Source organism: Pinus tabuliformis, chromosome J (assembly GCF_031772625.1).
Source record: "Pinus tabuliformis cultivar Carrire ecotype Pingquan chromosome J, CPIR1, whole genome shotgun sequence".
Taxonomy (NCBI): domain Eukaryota; kingdom Viridiplantae; phylum Streptophyta; class Pinopsida; order Pinales; family Pinaceae; genus Pinus; species Pinus tabuliformis.
In genome coordinates, this window is record NC_142295.1 from 1,382,860,518 (window position 1) to 1,382,885,598 (window position 25,081).

Genomic DNA, 25,081 nt, shown 5'->3' on the forward strand with positions numbered 1-25,081 from the left:
TGTCCCATTTAATTAAAGCCCATTTACGATTTTGGCCTGAGCTTCCCCACAGAAAGTTGCGCTGGAGATTCTTGATTTCTTTGAGAACCCATTTGGGGGCAGCCGGGATGGAGAAAAGATAGAGGGACATGGAGTGAAGGACCGCCTTGATAAGAATGATTCTGCTTGCCATATTCAGAGCCCGATTGGTCCAAAGGGATAGTCGAGTCTCTAGTTTTTCCAACAATTGCTTCCAGGAAGAATGTTTGAGAGCTGAGGCCATTAGAGGGGCACCGAGATACTTGGAGGGAAGGGAGGCACTGGTGAAACCCAGAATTCGACCAATAGATTTCTGGGTAGGAACAGGGGTATTAAAGAAAAAGATTTGGAATTTGACTCGATTGATAAGGGCACCAGAAGCATCAGAGAATGTTGACAGGATTGATTTGAGGAGGCGAGCTTCCTGCACCGAAGGATGAACAAAAAGCATATTATCATCTACAAATTGCTGGTGGGAGTAGGCAGGGGAATTGTTAAAAGAAAGACCTCTTAATTGTTGATCGAGCCTAGCAGCGGTGATGCTTCTACCCAATCCCTCAGCCATTATTACAAAGAGAAAGGGAGACAAGGGGTCTCCTTGTCTTATCCCTCTGGAGGGACGGTAAGTAGCCGAAGGAATACCATTAATTAACACAGAGAAGAAAGCTGAAGATAATAGGTTAAAAATCCATCTGACCCAAGAGTGTGCAAAGCCAAAGGCAATAAGAATTTTTTGTATATAGACCCAACTGAGACTATCAAATGCTTTAGATAGATCTAGCTTAAGCAACATACCTGGCTTCTTGGTTTGCTTTAAGGAGTGGATTATCTCATGAGTTAAAATAATCCCGTCCATTATTTGTCGTCCTTCGACATAACCTGATTGCTCGGGCGAGATAATAAGAGGGAGCAGCAGCTTTAATCTTGTTGCTATTACTTTTGAAGTAATTTTGTAGATGATATTACACAGAGCAATAGGTTTGTACTTGTCAGGGGTGTTGGAAGCTTCCCCCTTTGGAATTAAGGCTATGAAGGTAGCATTTAAGCCTGGATACATCCATCTGAGAGCCCTGGATTCCTCCACGACTTACCAGACCTCATTCTTTATCAAGTCCCAAAATTTATGAAAAAAAATCGACGTGAAACCATCCGGACCTGGCCCTTTCCCTTCCTTCATTTGTTGAACTGCCTCTTCAACTTCCTGTAAGCTAATCGGCTTGATGAGAAGACTATTATGTTCCTCTGTTATTATCCTGGGTATGTTCTTTAGAAGCTTATTGATAGCCGGAATTCTGTTTATGTTGGGTTCCTGATGAGCTTTCTTAAAATAATTCAGAAATTCCCCTTCAATGCCGTCATGAGTTTCAATTTTATCCCCCTATTCATTTTTAATGTGAGTGATGTAATTTATCATTTTGCGCTGCACAGTAGTTTTATGAAAAAAAATTGTGTTCTTTTCTCCACTTTTTAGCCATCTGATTCTTGATTTCTGTCTCCATAATTTTTCCTCCTGTTTGTCCCTTTCTACGATTTTAGATTCTATAGCTTGCTCCTGTTTGGTAAGTTCCTCCGTGCGCCCAGCGGTGATAATGGTTTGCTGGATTTCCTTCATCTCTGAGTTGAGAATGGCTTGAGCTTTAAAGATGTTGCCAAAAGTGTTATGATTCCATTGTTTGATTGCCCCTTTTAGATGCTTGAGTTTTTGCTGGAACCTGGACATTCTAGTGCCTTCAGCCGGATTGAAGTTGAGCCAGGTTGCTCTGACTAGCTCTTCAAAGTTCGGGTGAGATAACCAAAATTCTTCAAATCGAAAGGGGCGTTTGAGATTGTTGCCTGGCCTGTTCCATTGTAGTTCGATAGGCCAGTGATCTGATCCAAAGATAGGAAGAATAGATGCTGTGAATTCCCCTCCTAAGTGAGTCGCATTATCTGAGATGAGGAATCTGTCAAGACGCGAAGCAATCTGCTGCAAACCTTCCCTCTTGTTAGTCCAAGTGAAGAGGCCGTTGCTTGTGGGAATATCTATCAACCAGTTGTTATTAATGAAATTTTTTAGTAGATTGCCATCACTATTTGCTCTGCTTCTACCTCCTTGTTTTTCTTCCATGTTGGCTGTCATGTTGTAATCACCTCCAGAGATCCAGAGTGGGTATGGCCTGTCTTTGTTGAGTTCTGACAATGTATTCAGGATTTGAGTTTTTTTAGCAGTATCCTGAGGAAAGTATACATTAGTTATCAGTCCATGGGTAGTAGTACCTGAGAGGTGGAAAGTTGCCTGGATGAAACTTTTGTTAGCTTGTATCTTGTTGAGTTGGATGGCCCGGGCATCCCAAAGGATTGCAAGTCCTCCCGAAGCTCCCTGAGCATCAACAGCTGTAACTAGCCCTCCTGGCCAAGCTTTCGCTGCTATTTTTCCAAAATTGTTGAGCTGCATTTCGTCTCCTGCAAAAAGAGTATACTTGGTTTTTCTTGCATCAGCATATTTTTTAATAATCTGCCTTTCCTCGGGCCATTGAGCCCTCTGATATTCCATGATATCAAATTCATTGAGAAGGGTGGGGGTTTGCATTGAAATATTTGGTCATTTTGGCATACCTCCTTGACTCCACTAATATCTCTCCAATCTTGATAGTTCTTTCAAGTGTTGATTTTCTACCTCTCTTCTTATTGTCCTTGATGATAAATTTACCATCCCATGGACTTCCTATTTGGACTCCTAGAGAGTATTTCTTCTGTGCTCTGTTCAAGACTTCTACTAGGTTATCCACTTGCCGTTCTGGTATTTTTTCAAAATTCCCTGTCTTACATGCTTGTTCAAAACCTAGTATTTCCAGCTCCCCTATGTCTAAGGGCTCCGGATCTTCTTCCATGATTTGAGGTTCTTGAGAGGTATTCAGTCGTTCATTTGATGATTTTTCATTTGGTTGCGTGTATTCAACGTCCATTCCTTGTGATTGGCATGGCATGGATTTGGTTTGAGATATCAAGTTTACTTGCTTTTGAGTTTTCTTTCCTGTTTGCCCTGATGTTTCGCCTGGGTGTTCTTGATGGGCTTCTTTGTCTTTTGCCCTTTCCTTCTCCAGATCTTGCTCATCGTCCTTGGCGAGTGTTTCGAAACTTTTGCTCGTTGTGGGCATTGCCGTATTGACTGGATTTACCTTGGGATTACCTGTTGCTTTCTTGTTTCCTCTTCTTCGATTTGTTACCTTAGTGAAGCCATCTGTTGTTTGATTGTCAGAGCTGTCTTGGGAAGAGGGTTTCTTATTTTGAGGAAAATCTCTATAGAGATGCCCTATATCATGGCATTTCCTGCATCTAAAGGGCACATGTTCATAGTCTATAACTTCAATCCACTCAGAGTCTTCATGAAAGAAACTTACCGTGTCTGGCAACGGTTGCTTGAGATCCATGTAGACACAGATCCAAGCATAGGATGTATATCTGCATAGTTTTGTTTCTTCTGCAATCTTTACAAACTCGCCAATTGCGTTCCCAATCTCTTGTAGAGATTTTTCTTCCCAGTATTCCCACAGCAGTGAGTAAAGCCTTATCCACACTGGTGCAGAGCTCAGATCCTCCTTATCTGGGTTGAATCTTTCGACCCAACCTTTGAGATATAATCCTGCGGAGTTGAAAAAATAAGGAACCCCATCCAATATCCTATTGCGATCTTCCAGGCAGTTAAAAACTGTTGTAAAGAAGCCCTTGGCTCCTAAGTGCAGAGTGATGTGCCCCTTTGGATGACATTTGGTGTTGATCCAACTTCTCAGCGCTCTCTCCGTCGGCCATATTCCTATGAATTTACCGATTAGCGCGTGATCTCTCATGTACTGTATCCTAGCATTGATACGGTCACTCGGTAACTCCACCCTTGGTCTGTGGGCCGCTACAGGCTTGCAAGTTGAAGAGATTGCCCTGTTCCTTTCTTCTGCATCAATGTCCTTTCCTTTCTGCTTTCTGTCGTCCATGGTACCGCCGCTCAGTTCATTTTCATTCTCCTTGTCTTCCGTATGCTGTGTTCGGTTGTCCAAATTGGGGGGAGGCCCCTGGCCCTCCCCCTGAGGGGGTTGCATTTTGCCATGTTCCTTATGGGCGCTACTCCTTGATCACTGGTTCACCAGACTCTGCCGGATGTACCGAGTTTGACAGGCCTGCCATCTGCAGGTTTCGCAGAAACCCTAGGGTTGGTTGCAGCAGCCGTAGGTCATCTGCTCCCCATAGTTTTTCTTTCCTTCCAAATTTAATAATATTAATATTCTATTGTTGATTTTTTTACTAAGAATATTGATAGATATTATTTCAATATTATCTAAATTAAATTTATGTTTTAGTCTTAGTTTAATTTTTAAATCTTAATTATTTTATTTAAAATAAATTTGAAATTTAATGTTATTTTAAGATATATCATTTTATTATTGATTTTTTATTAATACTATTAATAAATATTTAAGAAAATAATAATTATAATAAATTTATGATAATATAACTATAATAACAATTTTTTATAATTATTTTTGAAATAATTATCATAATTTTAATAATATCAATAATCATCGTAATGTTAATTTAAATAAATATCATAATTTTAATAGTATTAATAATCATAATTCTAAATTTAGAGGAAAAACAATAATTTAATTGAAAATAAAAATAATTATAATTTATATCATAATTTAACTAAATGTTATTTATCTAAAATAAATTTAAAGTTAAATGTTATTTTAATATATATTATTTTTTTATTTTTATTTTATTAATATAGTTAACAAATAATTTTTGTAAGGGTGATTTATGGGAAAATCTAGGTAGATCAACTCAAAGGATCTATCCACCGGCCAAACTAGCAAGGCCTAACCCCAAGGGTGTCGAGGAGATTTGACCCTGTGACCTCTTCATAGGTGAGGTACTCAGCAACAGGAACTCGACCAATAAGGCTATCTCTTGGGGCTAATATAATTAATAAATATTATTTGAATATTAAATTTATATTTTAGTTTTAAAATATAATATATCTTTTAGTTTTTTATCTATTTTTTTGTAAGTTTGGCAAGACTACATCTTCATTATGTCCAATATATCACCCCAATTGGGGTGGGGAATTGAACCGCTGTCTTCATATAAAAAAACACTCGACACTCTCTATCTAAACCCCTTGGAATTTAATTCTTATTTAAAATTTATATATATATATATATATATATATATATATTATCAGAAATAAAAATACATTTAAGTATTGAGTGTCTTTCACAATGCATCATATTAGATATCACTTTTTGGGATTCAACTGCGTTAAGAAAGTCATTCATCTATGACCATTTCCATGAGAGGTAGTCGTAACTCACTAATTTCTCATGATTTTTGAATAGAATACATTTAAGTATTTAGGGTCTTTCGCACTGCATTATATTAGATATCATTTTTTGGGATTCAACTGCGTTAAGAAATTCATTCATCTATGACCATTTCCATGAGAAATTTCTCATGATTTTTGAATAGAATACATTTAAGTATTGAGGGTCTTTCATAGTGCACTATATTACATATCATTTTTTGGGATTCAACTATGTTAAGAAAGTCATTCATCTCTGACCATTTCCATGAGAGGTGGTCGTAACTGATTAATTTCTCATGATTTTTGAATAGTTCACACTCATTGCATCAAGTGATGCTCACACGGGTGAAGAAGTGGGATTGAAAATAGTGAAATGAATCACATAGCATCAATCATCAGTTTCCGACGCTTGCACCTAGTAACCAGGACTTCCCGAGAGGTCACCCATCCCAGATCGCCTTTGGCTCAAGTGCGCTTAACTGTGGAGTTTTCCCCACAATCAAGCCCACATAGCTTGCTACCCCATTTGCAAAATATTAGCAAGTATTGTGCCTCATGAACCATTCAAGTCAAGCTCCCGTCACTCTTATCTATTTAAGTATTGAGGGTCTTTCACAATGCATTATATTAGATATCATTTTCAGGATTCAACTACGTTAAGAAAGTCATTCATCTATGACCATTTCCATGAGAGGTAGTCATAATTGACTAATTTCTCATGATTTTTGAATAGTCCACTTAGCACTCATTGCATCACGTGATGCTAACAGGGGTGAAGAAGTGGGATTGAAAATAGTGAAATGAATCACATGGTGTCAACCATCACTTCCGGGGCTTGCACCCGTGATGCTCACAGGGGTGAAGAAGCGGGATTGAAAATGGTGAAATGAACCACATAGTGTCAATCATCACCTCTGGGGCTTGCACCCAGTAAGCAGGACTTCGCGAGAGGTTACCCATCCCAGATCGACTCTGGCTCAAGTGCGCTTAACTGTGGAGTTTTCCCCGTAATCAAGCCCACTTAGCTTGCTACCCCATTTGAAAAACCTTAGCAAGTATTTTGCCTTATGAACCATTCAAGTAGAGCTCCCTTCACTCTTATGTATTTAAGTATTGAGGGTCTTTCGTAGTGCATTAAATTAGATATCATTTTTGGGATTTAACTGCATTAGGAAAGTCATTCATCTATGACCATTTCATTACAGGATTCAACTGCGTTAAGAAAGTTATTCATCTATGACCATTTCCATGAGAGGTAGTTGTAACTGACTAATTTCTCATGATTTTTGAATAGTCCACTTAGTACTCATTGCATCAAGTGTGTTGGCATTATGATTCTGGTATGGCTCTATGATACAGATGTTGTACTTGATGGCAACACCCTCAAGTGGCAATGCTCTGATCTGGCTCTCAAAATGTTGGAAATTAAGAGGTACGTAGGAGAATAGTTCTAAAGGTGCATACCCGCAGGTACGCCGTGAAGGGACTATGGCCACACACGCAGGTCACCCGTTCAGAAGGTGCGTACCTCCAGTTTACTTACTTCAAGGCAGAGAAGCGCGCTCACGTGGGGTTTCTTATGTTTGGCCAGTGGTATTTGGCCCGCCGCTCTTGATTCTATGGTTTTGGCCCGTGGTATTGTTTTATATTATTATTATCATTGAGCCCCATGTTTTTAGGGCCCCTTGTATTGGTTACCTATGGTATTGATCCATGATTTTAGGAAGAGCTTGCCTATATAAAGTAAAGGAGATCACTTGGCTAAGTATCTTTTGCAAATTGAATATCTTAAGATCTGAAATATTGGGTTATTGTTTTAAAAACTTGATATTGAAGTTGAAAGCGAATCTATGAAGGGTGATCTCTCGAGTGCATGATCAGATCTGAGCATCTGACTATCTGTGGCACACTGGGGGACTGCCAATTCGGCCCTAATCAGAGGTACGCAGGTGATTAATGGTGCAAGTGCGTGGGTACGCAGAGCAAAAGAAGGAGACGTGCGTGGGTACGCAAAGAAGAAGAAGGCGCAGTGCATGGGTACGCAGCGTGACAGAGGTTCAGGTGCGTAGGCACAGGGAAAGTACGTAGCGCTTCAGAAGCCGCAGGTGCGTAGGTACGCGGCGCGATAGCATTTGTGGGTGCGTGGCTACAGTAGCAGTACGCGGCATGATAGTATCTGTGATTGCGTGCCTACAATAACAGTACGCAGCGTGATTGAAGAAACAGTGCGTGGGTACGCGGTGCAGCAGAAGGCTCTCTGCGAGTATACATAGGGGAGAAGAAGGTGAAGTGCGTAGACACGCAGGCCAGAGAAAGAAAAACTGCGTATCTGTATTAAGGCATTTATTTGATTGACTTTTCTCTGTTGAAAAGGTGTTCTAGGTTTAGTTTACTGTTATTGTTGATCTGGTTACTGCAGTTGACTGGGTGATTTACTTGTACTTGATGATCTCTTGATGTTTATGGATCCAGTTTGAAAATTTATGAAAAGTGGTCCTTGAAAGAAAAGAAGTAGGGGGTTGTAACTCCCTTCTAGGAGAGACTGGAAAACGAGAAAGAGTTGTAGATCTCTGTAGGTTGCAGCCTACGTACTGGTAAAGGACCGCACCAGTACAAAACCATTGTACAAGGAGTTCCTAATTTGAAAGAAGATAGAGACATATTGCAGCAGGTGGTTTTCACGCACATTGGGTTTCCACCTTATATCTGGTGTTCTTTGGTGTGACTATCTGTTTTCTTTGTTCATGCTCATTATTTTATGGTACTGACATGCAAAAATAATTCAAAGTATAAATAAGGAAGATTTATTAAAACAACTTGATAATACTGATTCACCCCCCCCCTCTCAGTATTATTTCCAACAATTGGTATCAGAGCCAAGTTCTCAGAGAAGCTTGATCGCTTGAAGGAAGGTCATTCATCATGAGCAACTACGAGAGGGAAGCATCAATCAGGCCACCAATCTTTGATGGGACAAACTTCAATTATTGGAAGGTAAGAGTTACTGCCTATCTTCAATCTCTTGGTACAGAAGTTTGGGATATCATAGATAGAGGCTACACTTTTCCTTCAGCTACTCCTACAAATTCGGCCGAGAAGAAGAAATATGAAACCAACGCTAAAGCAGTCAATACTCTGCTAGGATGCTCATCTTAAACAAAATTCGTAAAGGTTATGCAATATAAATCCGCAAAGGAAATATGGGACAAGATTGTCTTGAGCTACAAAGGAGATGAACAGGTAAAGCGTGTTAAACTTCAAACCCTCAGAATTCAGTATGAGAACCTCAGAATGTATAATGATGAAAGTGTGGCTAACTATTTTCTTCGGGTAGACGAGATTGTTAATTGCATGAAAAACTTGGGTGAAGAAATAAAAGAGGCTATTGTGGTTGAAAAAGTTTTAAGATCATTGTCCCCCAAGTTTGAATCTAAAGTATCTGCAATAGAAGAAAAGGAAAATCTATGAATTCTTACTATGTCTCAGCTACACGGAATTCTAACTGCTTATGAAATGAGAAAGGGAGGTCCATCAGACAGGAGAGAAGTTGCTTTCAAGGCTTCAGGCAAAGGAGACTACTATGAAGCAAGTCACGTGCCAGAAGAAGAAGAAGAATCAAATTTTGTCAGAAATCTTCAACAGGGTACTGGAAGCTTCAGAGGTAAGTTACCTTTTAAATGTTTTGCTTGTGGAAGAGTAGGTCATTATGCTGCGAAATGTCCTCATAAGGATAATATTGAAAAAGGAAAGGAACCTGCTAGATGGAGCAAGAAACAAAATGCAAATAAGAAAAGCTACTACACTCATGAAGATAGTGATGGTCTATCAAATAGTGATGAAGATGAACGAGGTAATGACTATAAAATTTTAATGGCATTTGAAGATGATGATTACATGGATGCTATAGATTTGGATAGCTTTCATGAAGAAATTTCTAGACTCAAGACATGTATAGAAGAAAAGAATATGATCATTGTTACTCTACAATTTCAGATTGATGAAAAAGAAAAATATCTTGAAAAGTTAGAAGGTGAAATTGTTGGTCTTAGAAAAGAGATTGAGAAAACAAAGTCTATCAATCTTAAGTTTGTCAAAGGATCTGAAACTCTGCATGAGATCATCAATGTACAACGTTCTCCAGTAAACAAGACAGGTCTGGGGTATAATGGAGAAACTTCTCAAGCATCCACCTCAAATAGTTATCTTGATGCAGCAAGAAGGAATGAGAAAAAGCACAATGGAGATCACCAGGTAAAGCAGGGACCAATTACAAACAAAGACTATCAGGCAAACCAGGGGCAATCCATCTTAAAGATGAACAAAAGCTACAACCAGCCACAGGTAAAATCCTCTCAATTTTCTTCAAGAATGAATGACAATAGAAATTACAATCGTTTGGCCGGAAGATTTGATAACCGCAGAAGTTTCTTCAATGGACAATGGTTCTCTTGCCATAACTTTGGTCATAAAGCAGCTCAATGTGTTGCATATAAAACGATCATGACTAGAGAAGCTCAAAAACAAAGAAGTATGACCGGGATTACAAAAAGGACCTATAACAACATTTCGGTTCTTGAAAATGAAGTTGAATGTTCTATTTGCAATAATTTTGGCCATGAAGATTCTGAATGCAGGAGGAGGTTTCAGCAGACAAAGGAACAAGCCTCAAGCACCAAAACATTGAGAATAAAGGAACCACAAACAAAAATATGTGGGATAGCATTTTATGCAGAGAGACAGGAAAATCTATGGTACATTGACAGTGGATGCTCGAAGCATATGACAGGTGATAAAGAAAAACTTGAATCATATTCTGCTCTAGAAAAGGGAAAGAAAGTTTCTTTTGGAAATGATACTCCTGCAGCTATAAAAGGAAAAGGCACTTCTCAGTTAAAAGAAAAGGTCAAAGCTGGAAATGTTTTGTATGTCGATGGATTGAAACATAATCTTCTAAGTGTCAGCCAGATGTGTGATCAAGGAACCGAGGTGATATTTAGAACAAATGGATGTCTTGTTCGTGATCTTGATACAGGTAAAACGGTGATCAAAGGTAAAAGAACTCCAAATAATCTATACATATTTGAAGAAGGACAACAACAATGCTATCTAAGCAAGGATGATGAACACTGGTTATGGCACCGGAGGTTGGGGCATCTAAGCTTTTCACAAATAAGGAAAGCATGCAAATATCAGGCAGTTCGCGGTCTTCCAGATATCAAAATTCCAGACAACACCATATGCAAATCATGTCAGTTTGGAAAGAAAACCAGAACTAACTTTCCAGAGAAGGAAGGATCAGCTAGCATGCCTCTTGAGCTTGTACATACAGACGTATGTGGACCATTCAGGAAAAGGACACCTCGAGGAAAAGAATACTTGATATTATTCATTGACGATTTCTCCAGGTTTGTCTAGTTAGGACTTATGAAGCACAAAGATGAAGCATTCGAAAAATTCAAATCCTTTAAAGCCTTGGTTGAAAATGAATCAGGATACAAAATTAAGTGCCTCAGATTCGACAGAGGTGGGGAGTTTACCTCAAATGAATTTTTTGATTTCTGTGAAGAACATGGGATAAGAAGAGAATTCTCTACAGCTAGAACTCCTCAGCAAAATGGAGTAGTGGAAAGAATGAACAGAACAGTCCAACAAATGGCTCGTGCTATGCTTGATGAGTCTGGAACTCCCGCAACTTTCTGGGATGAAGCTGCATATGCTGCGGTTGTTATTCTCAACAAAACAAATGTCCGGGTAAACAGCACTCAAACTCCTCATGAGCTCTGGTATGGTGAGACTCCTTCGGTAAAGCACTTCAAAATCTTTGGGAGCAAATGCTATACTAAGAATACTGATGAGCAACTTGGCAAACTTGAACCTAGAGCAGATGAAGGAATTCTTCTTGGTTATTCTCCACACAGCAAAGCATACAAGTGCTACAATAAAAGACTTGGAAGAATTGTTGACAGCATTGATGTAGTGGTTGATGAGAAGGGATACATTCCTAGGCAAGTAAATCATGAGGATATCGAAGAAGATGAAGACTACCCTCAAAGGCAGAATGATGAAGAAGAAGAACCTCAAGAAGAACCAGAGGAGCAGATAAGGATAGAAGAAAAGACTCCATCCCGATATGTTCAGAAGAATCATCCAGAATCTCAGATTTTGGGGCAGAAAGAAGTAGGTGTACAAACAAGAAGAACAGTTGCAGAAGCTTCAAGTTATTTGGCATTACTCTCTTCCACTGAACCACAAAATGTGAAAGAGGCATGCAAAGATGAATGTTGGATGAAAGAAATGGATGAAGAACTTGAGCAGATCGAAAAGAACAACACTTGGGAGCTGGTTCCTAGACCAAAGGATAAGAATGTTATAAGGACAAAATGGGTCTTCAAAAATAAATTGAATGAAAATGGAGAAGTAATTAGAAACAAGGCCAGACTTGTTTGTAAAGGGTATGCACAGCAAGAAGGAATAGATTTTGAAGAAACATTTGCCCTTGTTGCAAGACTTGAGGCCATCCGAATGTTCCTTGCTCTCTCAAGCTTTCAAAACTTCAAAGTATTCCAAATGGATATGAAATCAGCCTTTCTGAATGGAGACTTGGAAGAAGAAGTATACATTGAGCAGCGAGATGGTTTCGTTCTTGGAAATGATCCAAATCTTGTATGCAGATTGAAAAAGGCTCTCTATGGTCTCAAACAAGCTCCAAGGGCTTGGTACTATCGTTTGGACAAATATCTTCATCAACAAGGTTTTTCAAAAGGATCAGCAGACATCAATCTTTATATAAAAGTTGAAAATGACAAATTGCTAATACTTGTTGTGTATGTAGATGACATTATATTTGGCAGCAATGAAGAGACTATGATTCAAAGCTTTGCCTTGGTGATGTAGAAAGAATTCGAAATGTCCATGCTGGGAGAACTAACATATTTTCTTGTTTTGCAAATCCAACAAAAAGAAGGAGGGATCTTTTTGTCTCAAACCAAGTATCTCAACCAAATTTTGAAGAAATATGGCATGGAAGATGCAAAACCAGTATGTACACCCATGGTCACAGGATGTAGCCTCAGTGCAAATGATGAATCAACAGCAGTGCATCAACCAACCTACAGATCTATGATTGGAAGTCTACTTTATTTGACAGGTACCTGACCAGACATCATGCATGCAGTGGGAATAGTTGGAAGATTTCAAGCAAATCCGAAGGAAACTCATCTTCAGGCAGTGAAGATAATCTTTAAATATCTTCAAGGGACTCAAAATTATGGCTTATGGTATCCTAGAGATACATATCTCACACTTCATGCTTATACAGATGCAGATTGGGCAGGAAGCGTGGATGACAGGAAGAGCACAAGTGGTGGTGCATTCTTTATGGGTTCCAGATTAGTATCTTGGTTCAGCAAGAAACAGAGTTCGATTGCCTTGTCTACAGCTGAAGCAGAATATGTTGCTGCTACATCTTGCTGCACTCAACTCCTTTGGATGATGCAGACCTTGCACGACTTTCAAATCACTTGTACACCACCTATCTCCATCTTATGTGATAACACAAGTGCAATCAGCATTTCAAAGAACCCAGTCATGCATTCAAAGACCAAGTACATACTGATCAAGTATCATTTTCTCCGGGAACAAGTACTTGAACAAAAGGTCAAGTTGGAGTACGTTCCTTCTAAGGAACAAGTTGCTGATATACTCACCAAACCATTGCCCAGGGAGACCTTTGAATACCTCAGGCAAAAGCTGGGGGTTCTTGATGCATCATCTTGTTGAATCTCTTCTGATGGTTGGTTGTACGCAAGGCTCATCTAGGGCATATGCGTACATGTGCTGGGTTGTGTATTGGTTGAAGATTGAATGGCACAGGTTCAGGGGGGGCATATAATTCATTGTTGGCATTATAGAGGACGTAGAGAAGGAGATCATGGATGCTGGTCTGAATATTGCTGCAATATGTCTCTATCTCTTTCATGGTCATTTATGGTGTTTTGGTGGCTTATGGTTCTTATTTGCAGATCTGGTTTATAGTCAGGGGGAGCATGTTCTTAGGGGGAGCATAACCCTTTGCCCTTGATGTCAAAGGGGGAGAATGACGTTGAGGATCTTGAGGTTGCCATCAAGTCCAAAGGGGGAGATTGTTGGCATTATGATTCTGGTATGGCTCTATGATACAGATGTTGTACTTGATGGCAACACCCTCAAGTGGCAATGCTCTGATCTAGCTCTCAAAATGTTGGAAATTAAGAGGTACGCAGGAGAATAGTTCTAAAGGTGCGTACTCGCAGGTACGTCGTGAAGGGACTACAACCACACACGCAAGTCACCTGTTTAGAAGGTGCGTACCTCCAGTTTACTTACTTCAAGGTAGAGAAGCGCGCTCATGTGGGGTTTCTTATGTTTGGCCAGTGGTATTTAGCCCACCGCTCTTGATTCTATGGTTTTTGCCCGTGGTATTGTTTTATATTATTATTATCATTGAGCCCCATGTTTTTATGGCCCCTTGTATTGGTTACCTATGGTATTGATCCATGATTTTAGGAAGAGCTTGCCTATATAAAGCAAAGGAGATCACTTGGCTAAGTATCTTTTGCAAATTGAATATCTTAAGATCTGAAATATTGGGTTATTGTTTTAAAAGCTTGATCTTGATGTTGAAAGCGAATCTATGAAGGGTGTTCTCTCGAGTGCATGATCAGATCTGAGCATCTGACTATCTGTGGCAAACTGGGGGACTGCCAATTCTGCCCTAATCAGAGGTACGCAGGTGATTAACGGTGCAAGTGCGTGGGTACGCAGAGCAGAAGAAGGAGACGTGAGTGGGTACGCAAAGCAGAAGAAGGCACAGTGCGTGGGTACGCAGCGTGACAGAGGTTCAGGTGCGTAGGCACAGGGAAAGTACGTAGCGCTTCAGAAGCCGCAGGTGCGTAGTTACGCGACGCGATAGCATCTGTGGGTGCGTGGCTACAGTAGCAGTACGCGGCGCGATAGTATCTATGAGTGCGTGCCTACAGTAAAAATACGTAGTGTGATTGAAGAAACAGTGCGTGGGTACGCGGTGCAGCAGAAGGCTCTCTGCGGGTATACGCAGGGGAGCAGAAGGTGAAGTGTGTAGACACGTAGGGCAGATAAAGAAAAATTGTGTATCTGTATTAAGGAATTTATTTGACTGACTTTTCTCTGTTGAAAAGGTGTTCTAGGTTTAGTTTACTGTTATTGTTGATCTGGTTACTGCAGTTGACTAGGTGATTTACTTGTACTTGATGATCTCTTAATGTTTATGGATCCAGTTTGAAAATTTATGAAAAGTGTTCCTTGAAAGAAAAGAAGTAGGGGGTTGTAGCTCCCTTCCAGGAGAGACTCAAAAACGAGAGAGAGTTGTAGCTCTCTGCAGGTTGCAGCCTGCGTACTGGTAAAGGACTGCACCAGTACAAAACCATTGTAAAAGTAGTTCCTAATTTGAAAGAAGATAGAGACATATTGCAGCAGGTGGTTTTCACCCACATTGGGTTTCCACCTTACATCCGGTGTTCTTTGGTGTGACTATTAGTTTTCTTTGTTCATGCTCATTATTTATGGTACTGACATGCAAAAATAATTCAAAGTATAAATAAGGAAGATTTATTAAAACAACTTGATAATACTGATTCACCCCCCCCCTCTCAGTATTATTTCCAACAAAGTGACGCTCATAGTGGTGAAGAACTGGGATTGAAAATAGTGAAATGAATCACATAGCGTCAATCATCACTTTCGAGGCTTGCACCTGGTAACCAGGACTTCCTGAGAGGTCACCCATCCCAGATCGCCTCTGGCTCAAGTGCGCTTAACTTTGTAGTTTTCCCCACAATCAAGCCCATTTAGCTTGCTACCCCATTTGCAAAACCTTAGCAAGTATTGTGCCCCATGAACCATTCAAGTAGAGCTCCCTTCACCCTTATGTATTTGAGTATTGAGGTTCTTTCGCAGTGCATTATATTAGATATCTTTTTTTGGGATTCAACTGCGTTAAGAAAGTCATTCATATATGACCATTTCCACGAGAGGTAGTCGTAACTCACTTATTTCTCATGATTTTTGAATAGTCCACTTAGCACTCATTGCAGTGGGTGTTTCTCACAGGGGTGAAGAAGTGGGATTGAAAATAGTGAAATGAATCACATAGTGTCAATCATCACCTCCGGGGCTTGCACCCGATAACCAGGACTTCCAGAGAGGTCACTCATCCCAAATCGTCTCTTGCTCAAGCGCACTTAACTGTGGATTTTTCCCCATAATCAAGCCCACTTATCTTGCTACCCCATTTGTAAAACCTTAGCAAGTATTGTGCCTCATGAACCATTCAAGTAGAGCTCCCTTCACTCTTATGTATTTAAGTATTGAGGGTCTTTCGCTGTGCATTATATTAGATATAATTTTTTGGGATTCAACTTCGTTAATTCATATATGACCATTTCCATGAGATGTAGTCGTAACTTACTAATTTCTCATGATTTTTGAATAGTCCACTTAGCACTCATTACATCGGGTGATGCTCACAGGGGTGAAGAAGTGGCACTGAAAATAGTGAAATGAATCATATAGCATCAATCATCACTTCCGAGGCTTGCATCCAATAACCAGGACTTCCCGAAAGGTCACCCATCCCAGATCGCCTATGGCTCAAGCGCGCTTAACTCTAGAGTTTTCCCCACAATCAAGCCCATTTAGCTTGCTACCCCATTTGCAAAACCTTAGCAAGTATTGTGCCTCATGAACCATTCAAGTAGAGCTCCCTTCACTCTTATGTATTTAAGTATTGAGTGTCTCTCATAGTTTATTATATTAGATATCAGTTTTTGGGATTCAACTGTGTTAAGAAAGTCATTCATCTATGACCATTTCCATGAAAGGTAGTCATAACTCACTAATTTCTCATAATTTTTTAATAGTCCAGTTGGCACTCATTGAATGACTTTCTTAATGTAGTTGAATCCCAAAAAATTATATCTAATAAAAATACAATCAATAATTTTACATATTGTACTTTTGTAATTTAAAAAATACAAATAACATTAAATTAAATTATATTAAACACAAATTTTATAATAAAATTTATTATAAAATATAAATCTATTAAACTAAATTAAAAGAATAAACTAAAATATATATATATATATATATATATATATATATATATATATATATATATATATATATATATATATATATATATATATGATGGTGGTGGTGGTGGTGGTTAACCTCCACTGAGACCAAACTTTGGTCTATCACACCTAAAGAAACGAATTATTTAGTTTGATTTAAGATTTTATTCCTATGCTCAAAAAGCTTGGAGAGAAGCCTCTTGAGCTCGCTGTAATTTTGAGAACGTAAAAGGGTAGGAAGGTCAGTATTGCAACAAAAATTTTGAAACTAAGATCTAATGTGGTTGTAGGTGGGGCACTCTAGGAGGAAGTGATTTTCATCCTCGATGTTCGTATTCTCACATATATGACAAAACCTTTCCATCCATGCTCTTTTAGGAACTACCCAACGACCCATTTCACTATGGAGCTCATGAGAGTTCATTCTAATCTTGGCTATATTAATTTTCTTCTTTGAGCTAGTTAAAATAGAGAGATATTTTTTATCTTCTAGGGTGGGGTTGATGACCTCCGTATAATATCCTAATTTTCTTTTAGCTGCTAAATCTTTCTCACACCACATTTTTTCTTTGAACTTAGAAGTAACAATATTTTTAATGTTATTAATGTTCTACAATGCAACATTCTCATCGATCTCATAATGGTTTAACTTGGGCCTGATGTCTTTATACCAACCTCGTTTGAGCCTTAGGTGGTTTTGGCTACAATTTAAAGCTAGCTTACGAAGTCGATGGTCTCCTATGTTATTGAGTTTGTGCCTGTAGAACAAAAGCCTAGGCATAGCTAGGCTCTCAATAGGGGAAGACCCACTTCTATAAGGAGAATAGGATAGGGTGTGTTGCTATTAATTTTGAGGTTATATGTTATAAAATGCTTTTGGATTTTCTCAATATTTCTCCAGGATTCTCTAGAGATGCTACAACCCCAAACCTCACATCCATATAAGATAACTAGAGTAAGTAAAGTTTCAAAGAGGAACTTCTTTCTATCCCACATTATGAGGTTTGTTGTTTTACAATTATTTTCAAGACCAAAATAAGCTTTCCATCCCCCATTAATCCTTTTTTTAATGCTATAGTTCCAGTTGAGCTTGTGATGAATATCAATTCCTAGGTACTTGTAGGAAGACACTTCCTCCAAGTTACTATTGTCATACATAAAATTAGTGTAAGTGTCCCTCTTGGATTTGATAATCATAACTTTTGTTTTGTCAGTGTTAACAATCATACCCATAGTAGAGCAGAAATCCTTCAGAAGTATAAGTTTCTTATCAAGATTAGATGGGCACCTTGCGAGAAGAACAATATCCTCAGCGTAGAGAAGAAGGATGATGACTATCCCAGCTAAGATCATGCCAGTGCATCCTGCTTCCTCTAGACAACCCTCTAGCTTATCGATGTAAATGCCAAATATGGTAGGGGAGAGGGGGAAACCTTGTTTAACTCCAATATTACACTTAATATCTTTCGACCACCCCTCATTGCTCTTTAACTTGGAAATTACATTCTCGTATAACCTTATAGCGACAACTCTCAACTCAAAAGGAACCTTTAGCTCTTCTAATTTGTTCCAAAGGTTGTTTTTAGGAACCGTATCGAAAGCCTTTCTAAAGAACACACAGAAATAAAAGAGATTGGATTTATCATTGCGACATTCCTCCACAATGATCCTAAGCGTAACGAGGTGGTCTGTTGTTGAGTTTTGCTTTCTAAAACCTGCTTAGACTTTAGCCCGCTTACCTTCACTTTCAAGCCATATGCTCAACTTCCTTTCCAAAATAATACCATATAACTTGACTAGGAGAGTGCTGATCATAATTGTCCGATAATTAGAGGGGTTATTTGTATCCCCACTTTTAAAAATAGGGATAATGAGGCTTTGAGTCCATGGTTTAGGGAACCCTTGCTTGACCACTTGATTGAAAAGCTTGTGAATGTGGAGGATGAGGACACGACCTCCAATTTTTAAGATTTTTGCCTGGTAACCTTCAATGTCCTTATCTTTCTCGTTAGCCAAGCGATTAACCCCAAAATCAATGTCTTCTAAGGAGAAAACTTCTTTCGTTGTGAGCAGGATTTCAAAGTTATCCATGAGATTTGGAGATTCACAAAGAAGCTTTTTTAAATAGGAATTCTAGTCGTGTAAAGCAATTTTATTACTATCTTTAGTTTTCTTAGTTAGAATCTGCCTCTAGAATTTATTAGGAGCTACCTTAGAGAGGTGTAAGAGATTCTCTTGTCTTTTACAAATATACTGCCTTTTTTTCCTTTTAGTTAGGGCTTTGTATATTTTTATCTTGCCAATTTTAAGAGATTCATCAACATTTTCCTTAATTGCTCTCCTCGCACTTTTACTTTATTTTATTTAAAACTTAAATTTATTTAAAATATTTGAATTATATAATTTTATTTTTACAAAAAAATTATATTTAAATTAAAAAACTCAACAATATAAAACGGTTAAATTGAAATTTTATTTTATTCCCATAAAAAAAAAAAAATCTATATAAAATAAAATCTATATAAATTTACCTATAATTTTATATTTAAATTTTAATTAAAATTTTAAAAACATAAATAAATACGATGAATTTAATATTATAAACACTTATAAATTACTAATAAATTTTAATATAAATTTTAATTAAAGTTGAACACATATACACGTATAACATGACATTTAAAAATATATATATTTATAATTTACTAATAAATTTTAATATATTTATGATAAATTTTAATTAAAATTTAACACATATACAAATATAACACGACATTTAAAAATATAATATATATACAACAAACATATCAAGACAAATGCTTACTACCATTTCAGGTTAAACAAAGAGTCAATACAGACTTACACATCATAAATAAAGGTGGGACCTTTCTACATATTCGAATGGTTTATTGTCATTTTAAATATTGATTTATTTTAAATATTGATTTAATATGAGTGTAGAGGGATTTTTTTTTTATAAATTAATATTATTTAAATATTTTATATAATTATTTCATCGAGTTTTTAAGTTTTCAGGTGTACCTACAACAGTGAGAGAACTCTCCAGAATTTTTATGGTACATAGCAGTTTGTAATTTGATAATAGCAGTTGACTTCTGTTGAAAAGGAAAACTGACAGCAGGCCAGTACTCTCTCTGTAATTAGAAATATTTAATTTAATAAGACAAAACCATTTCTAGTTCGTCCTTCATTATGCTATTAATTCTAAATAATAAAAAAACTCAAGTTTTGTAACACAAATAATAAACAAGACATAATTGTGACACTAATACAATCAAAATAAATAGAAATAGTAGATTAATACTGTTAATGCCAGTGATATTTAGGTAAAAAATTTAATGCAGTGTAAAATATTTAAGTTTGGAATTTTTAAATATATGAATATTTTATTTTTCCTAAAAATTAATTATAAATTCAAATTTTAATTTTTATAATTTAAAATTTTAAATAATTTATATTGGTTAATTTAATATAATTTTAATTTTTAAATAATTTATAGATTTTAAATTTTAGGTTTTTGTGCTCTATAATGTAATAAGTATGTTTTTCGGATTAAATAATATTGACATGAAAAAATATGTTTATTAATTTATAATTTTTTTAAAAATAAATTTATTTATATTTTGAGAATATAATTTTAATAATGATAAATTAATTTTTTATTAATAAATATATATCTTACATCTTATCCAAAGTCGAAATTAAATTTTCATAAATATTAATAAATTTATTTCAATAATAATTAAAAGATTCAAAATATATAATAATTATAATGATTTAAAATTTAATATTTATAAATATGATAAATCAATATTAATATTTTAATGCATTGTAAAAATATTTAAGTTTGGAATTTTTAAATATATGGATATTTTATTTTTCCTAAAAATTAATTATAAATTCAAATGTTTAATTTTTATAATTTTAAATTTTAAATAATTTATAATGGTTAATTTAATATAATTTTAATTTTTAAATAATTTATAGATTTTAGATTTTAGGTTTCTGTGCTCTATAATGTAATAAGTATGTTTTTCGGATTAAATAATATTGACATGAAAAAATATGTTTATTAATTTATAATTTTTTTAAAAATAAATTTATTTATATTTTGAGAATATAATTTTAATAATGATAAATTAATTTTTTATTAATAAATATATATCTTACATCTTATCCAAAGTCAAAATTAAATTTTCATAAATATTAATAAATTTATTTCAATAATAATTAAAAGATTCAAAATATATAATAATTATAATGATTTAAAATTTAATATTTATAAATATGATCAATCAATATTAATATTTACCAGTGGATGATCATTGATGGAGGGCTCTACAATCTGAACTAGGGTTTTTCTTTAGGGTTTTGTCGTTGGTCACCATGGCGGGGCGTGGATTAGGGAGTTCAGCTCCCTCCTACAGTCAAATGGTTGCAAATTGAAGCAAGGGAGTTGGATCGCATCTCTTCAAGAAACCAATGAAGGTGATAACAGAGGCTATGAATACAGAAAAATCAGAAACTATCAGACCTCAAGGACGGGAAGAGAATCATGAGGAAGCTACTAAGGAGAAGAGGATAGAGGTTAGTAGTCAAAAAGTTGCTCCTATGAATACATCAGGGGTCTATAAATCCAAGTCGACCACTATTCCTCGAGTCGTTTTAAGTGACCCAGCACTGCAAGTGCATTGAGACCACATGGTGGAAAATACTGTTATATGTAAATTTATTGGGATTTGGCCAACAGAGAAAGCTTTGCAAATATGGATAAGAAACCACTGGAGACCAAAGGGGGAAATTGACCTTCACCTTGGGTCTAAGGGCTTCTTCACGGCGATGTTCACAAGCACAGAGGATAAGGACAGAGTGTTCAAGGGAGTACCCTATTTTTATGCTTCTGCAAGCCTTTATATGAGACCATGGGTAATGAAATTTGTCCCAGAATGAGAAACGTTCACCTCGGTACTGGTGTGGATAGGACTCTACTCCCTTCCTTTAGATTATTGGCTGTTGGAGCCTCTAAAGGCTATCGGCAACAAGCTAGGGAATTTTATAAAGATCTCAGATGCTACTCTAAGAGGCAAATACACTTCCTTCGCCCGGATATATGTGGAAATGGACTTATCTAGGGAACTTCCAGATGCAATAATTTTAGAAGTGTATGACGAGGAATGGGTGCAGGTAGTGGACTATGAACACGTCCCATTTAGGTGTCATAAGTGCCATGAACACGTGCACCTATACAGGGACTGCCCATTGAACAAGCTGGAGAGAAATATGAAATCCACTACAAGCAAGGATCCCGAAGGTTTTACTAAGGTTGGGGGTAAAGGGAAAGGAGGCAAGCGGTACCAAAAGAAAATTAATGAAGACACACAACCAAGCCACAATAGTTTCGAGATCTTAGGAGAAGAAGTTGAAAACAACAGGACAAATCAGGAATCGAAGAATATTCCCACTAAGAAGGAAAGGGATGTTAATATGGAGGATATACTAGAAAACAGCAAACAAAAGGATGATATGTTGAGCATTATGGAGCTCAGTAGGGACCACGAGATGACCCCAAGTGAAGTTGGAACAGAAGACCATGAACTGCAGGAGATTATAGAGAGGGAGAATTTAGATTTAGAAAAGTTTCTGGAGGAGGGAATCACCAGAGGGGTAGACTCTCTACCAAAAGAGAAGTTTGACAGGGTTCAACAGCTCTTCTTCTCGAGATCAAAAATTAAGTGCTCTTGAGTCAAAAGAAACTATGATAACCAGGAGAATAGGGGAGTGAAAATGATGGAGGATACACTTATGCATTCTTCCAAGAACGCGAGTAGGAAAAGAGGAAGAAAAAAACATAATGAGTTGCTGACTGAATGTGGGAAACTTATGATTAACTCAGGTAAGATGAGGGATCTTACGAGTTACTCCTTTACAAACCTTTCTTAATGAATCTTACAACCTGGAACATTAGGGATCTAGGAAGTAAAAGGAAACAAAGAACTCTTAGCAGTAGAATAAAAGAAGAAAAATCAAATATGGTTTTTATTCAGGAAACAAAATGTTTGATGGACAAGATGAGAGAGATACACAACAAATGGTTATTCAAATATGAGTATTTAGAGGTTAAAGCAGATAACTTGGCGGTTGGAATTCTTACTCTATTGGATCCTCAAAAACTGGGAATCCTGGATGTTGAAGCTTCTAGGAACTATCTATTGCTGGTGATTCAACCTTTGGGCAATAAGGAGATCTACATAATCACTAACGTCTACGATCCTAAAAAACTAGAAGACAAACTTAAGCTTCTCACCTCCCTTGAGGAGCTGAGAGAGAGATATCTTGATATGCCTTGGATTATGGCAAGGGATTTCAATATGATCAGATCTCTTACAGATAAAAAAGGTGGTACTAGAAAACTAGGGAGAGACTCCATTGCCTTCCAGAACTTCATGAATAACATGGGGCTAGTTGACACCGAAACAATAAATGGCACTTTTACTTGGAATAATAAGAGGGGAGGGGCTTCTCAAGTCGCCTCTAAACTGGATAGATTCATAATATCGGAGGACCTCCTTCTCATAGGCCTTGATATGTCAGCTTTAATCCTTCCCTTCGGAGGCTCGGACCACTGGCTTGTCTAGCTTGAAGCTAATTTTATGGGTACTCTGAGGAACAAACCTTTTCGGTTTGAAAATGTCTGGTTCTCTTACCCTGACTTCACCAACAATACTGACAAATGGTGGACGGAAGATATGCCCATTCAAGGCACTAAAATGTGCATGTTGTAGCAGAGAATTAAACAGATCAAATCTAGTCTTAAAGATTGGAACAAAAAAGAGTTTGGTAATATTTTTAAAGCCAAAAGAGAAGTTGAGAAGAAACTCTAGGAGATTAATTAGATCATCATCTCAGAAAGTTTTACCGAGGAACGGAAAATTAAGGCTGACTCTCTTCTGAATGAACGGGAAGATCGGTGCATGCAAGTGGAGATTTTTTGGAGACAGAAATCGAGGGTGCAATGGATTAGAGAAGGAGAAAGAAACACAAAGTTTTTTCATAGATCAACCTTGGATCACAGATCTCATAAAAAAATTTCAAAACTTAAAGATTCTCAAGTGAAAGAGCTTGTCTCTCACAAAGAAATGGAATCTATCCTAGTTCAACACTTCCTTAGCATAGCAGAGGAGCCTCTCATCGACAGATCTCGGTTCATTAAGAAATTCCCAAAGTTCATTCCTAAGCTTGTAACCAGGGAAGACAACCACAATCTTAACAGGCCAATGTCTGAAGAGGAGGTTAGTGAAGTTATCAATGAGATGCAAAATGGGAAAGCACCTAACCCTCATGGTTTCCATGTGGACTTATTCAAAGCTTGTTGGAAAACAGTCAAACAAGATATCCTTGATGTCGTGGAAGACTCTAGAAGATCCAGAATTGTTTTGAAATCTCTTAATGCCTCTTTCATAGCTTTGATTCCGAAGCAAGAAAAAGCTATGACACTGGACAGATTCAGACCCACAGCCTTATGTAATGTGGTGTACAAAATTATTTCCAAAGCTAACAAACTCAAACCTCTTCTTCCTGCTCTCATCTCAGAGGAGCAAACTGGATTTGTGGAAGGAAGACAGGTTCTCAACAACATCATACAAGCTCACGAGGTGGTACACACTGTTAAGAGCAATAAGGAAGTTGGTATGATCATGCAGCTTGACCTAGCGAAAGGTTATGATAAGCTAAGCTGGTCTTACTTCAGGGCAGTGCTAAGAGCTTATGGCTTTGACCACAACTGGATAAGATGGGTTATGGCCCTTGTATCCACGACCAACTTCTCCATTCGGCTTAACGACTCTCCCTCTAGAACCTTTATGCCTTCTAGGGGTCTCAGACAAGAGGATCCGCTCTCCCCCTTCCTCTTTGTTCTCATGATGGAAGGGCTAGGTAGAGTGATCAAAATGGCAAATGCTGAAGGAAGAATCCAGGGTCTAAAACTTACCCCAGATGGTGCTTCTTCTACTCATCAGCAATTTGTTGATGACACAATGTTGCAAGGCAATCCTATGGTCAAGGAAGCCAGAGCTTTTAAACAAATCCTGAATGAATTTGCATTGGCCACTAGTACGGAGGTAAACCTTGACAAATCAAAGGTGCTCTTTTTTAACACTGACACTGCTATTCAGAGGAACCTCACCGGAATTCTCGGGTTTCAAAGGGATCAGTTACCTTCCAAGTACCTTGGAATGCCTCTTACTGACAAACCTCTAAGCAAGGGAGTGTGGGAGCCAGTAACTAATAAAATTTAGGAAAAAGTCAGGAAATGGACCTGCAGGTCTTTGAATTTGGTAGGGTGTCTTGTGCTTACAAAGGCTGTCCTCCACGCTATACCCATTTTCATGTTTTTAGTTCTTCCTGCTCCTAAAGGAGTTATGCAACAAATGAGGAGTATTCAACGAGATTTTCTTTGGGGCAAAGGGGAAGAGAAAAATAAGTGGGCTTTGATAGCTTGGGACAAGGTCTACAAACCTAAAGCCCATGGTGGTTTGGGGCTTCATGACCCTGAAATTCT

The 25,081-nt window shown here is 37.4% G+C and overlaps 1 protein-coding gene across 1 annotated transcript; it reads right to left on the reverse strand.

The window, feature by feature from the left end:
- Positions 1–1,105: 1,105 nt before the first annotated feature.
- On the reverse strand, positions 1,106–4,091 carry LOC149232510 (uncharacterized). The gene is made up of 4 exons (XM_089381932.1): positions 2,708–4,091; positions 2,275–2,460; positions 1,547–2,190; positions 1,106–1,396 (listed from the first exon to the last, which is right to left on the reverse strand). The coding sequence occupies exons 1-4, from the start codon at positions 4,089–4,091 to the stop codon at positions 1,106–1,108; spliced, it is 2,505 nt and encodes an 834-aa protein (XP_089238058.1).
- Positions 4,092–25,081: the final 20,990 nt, after the last annotated feature.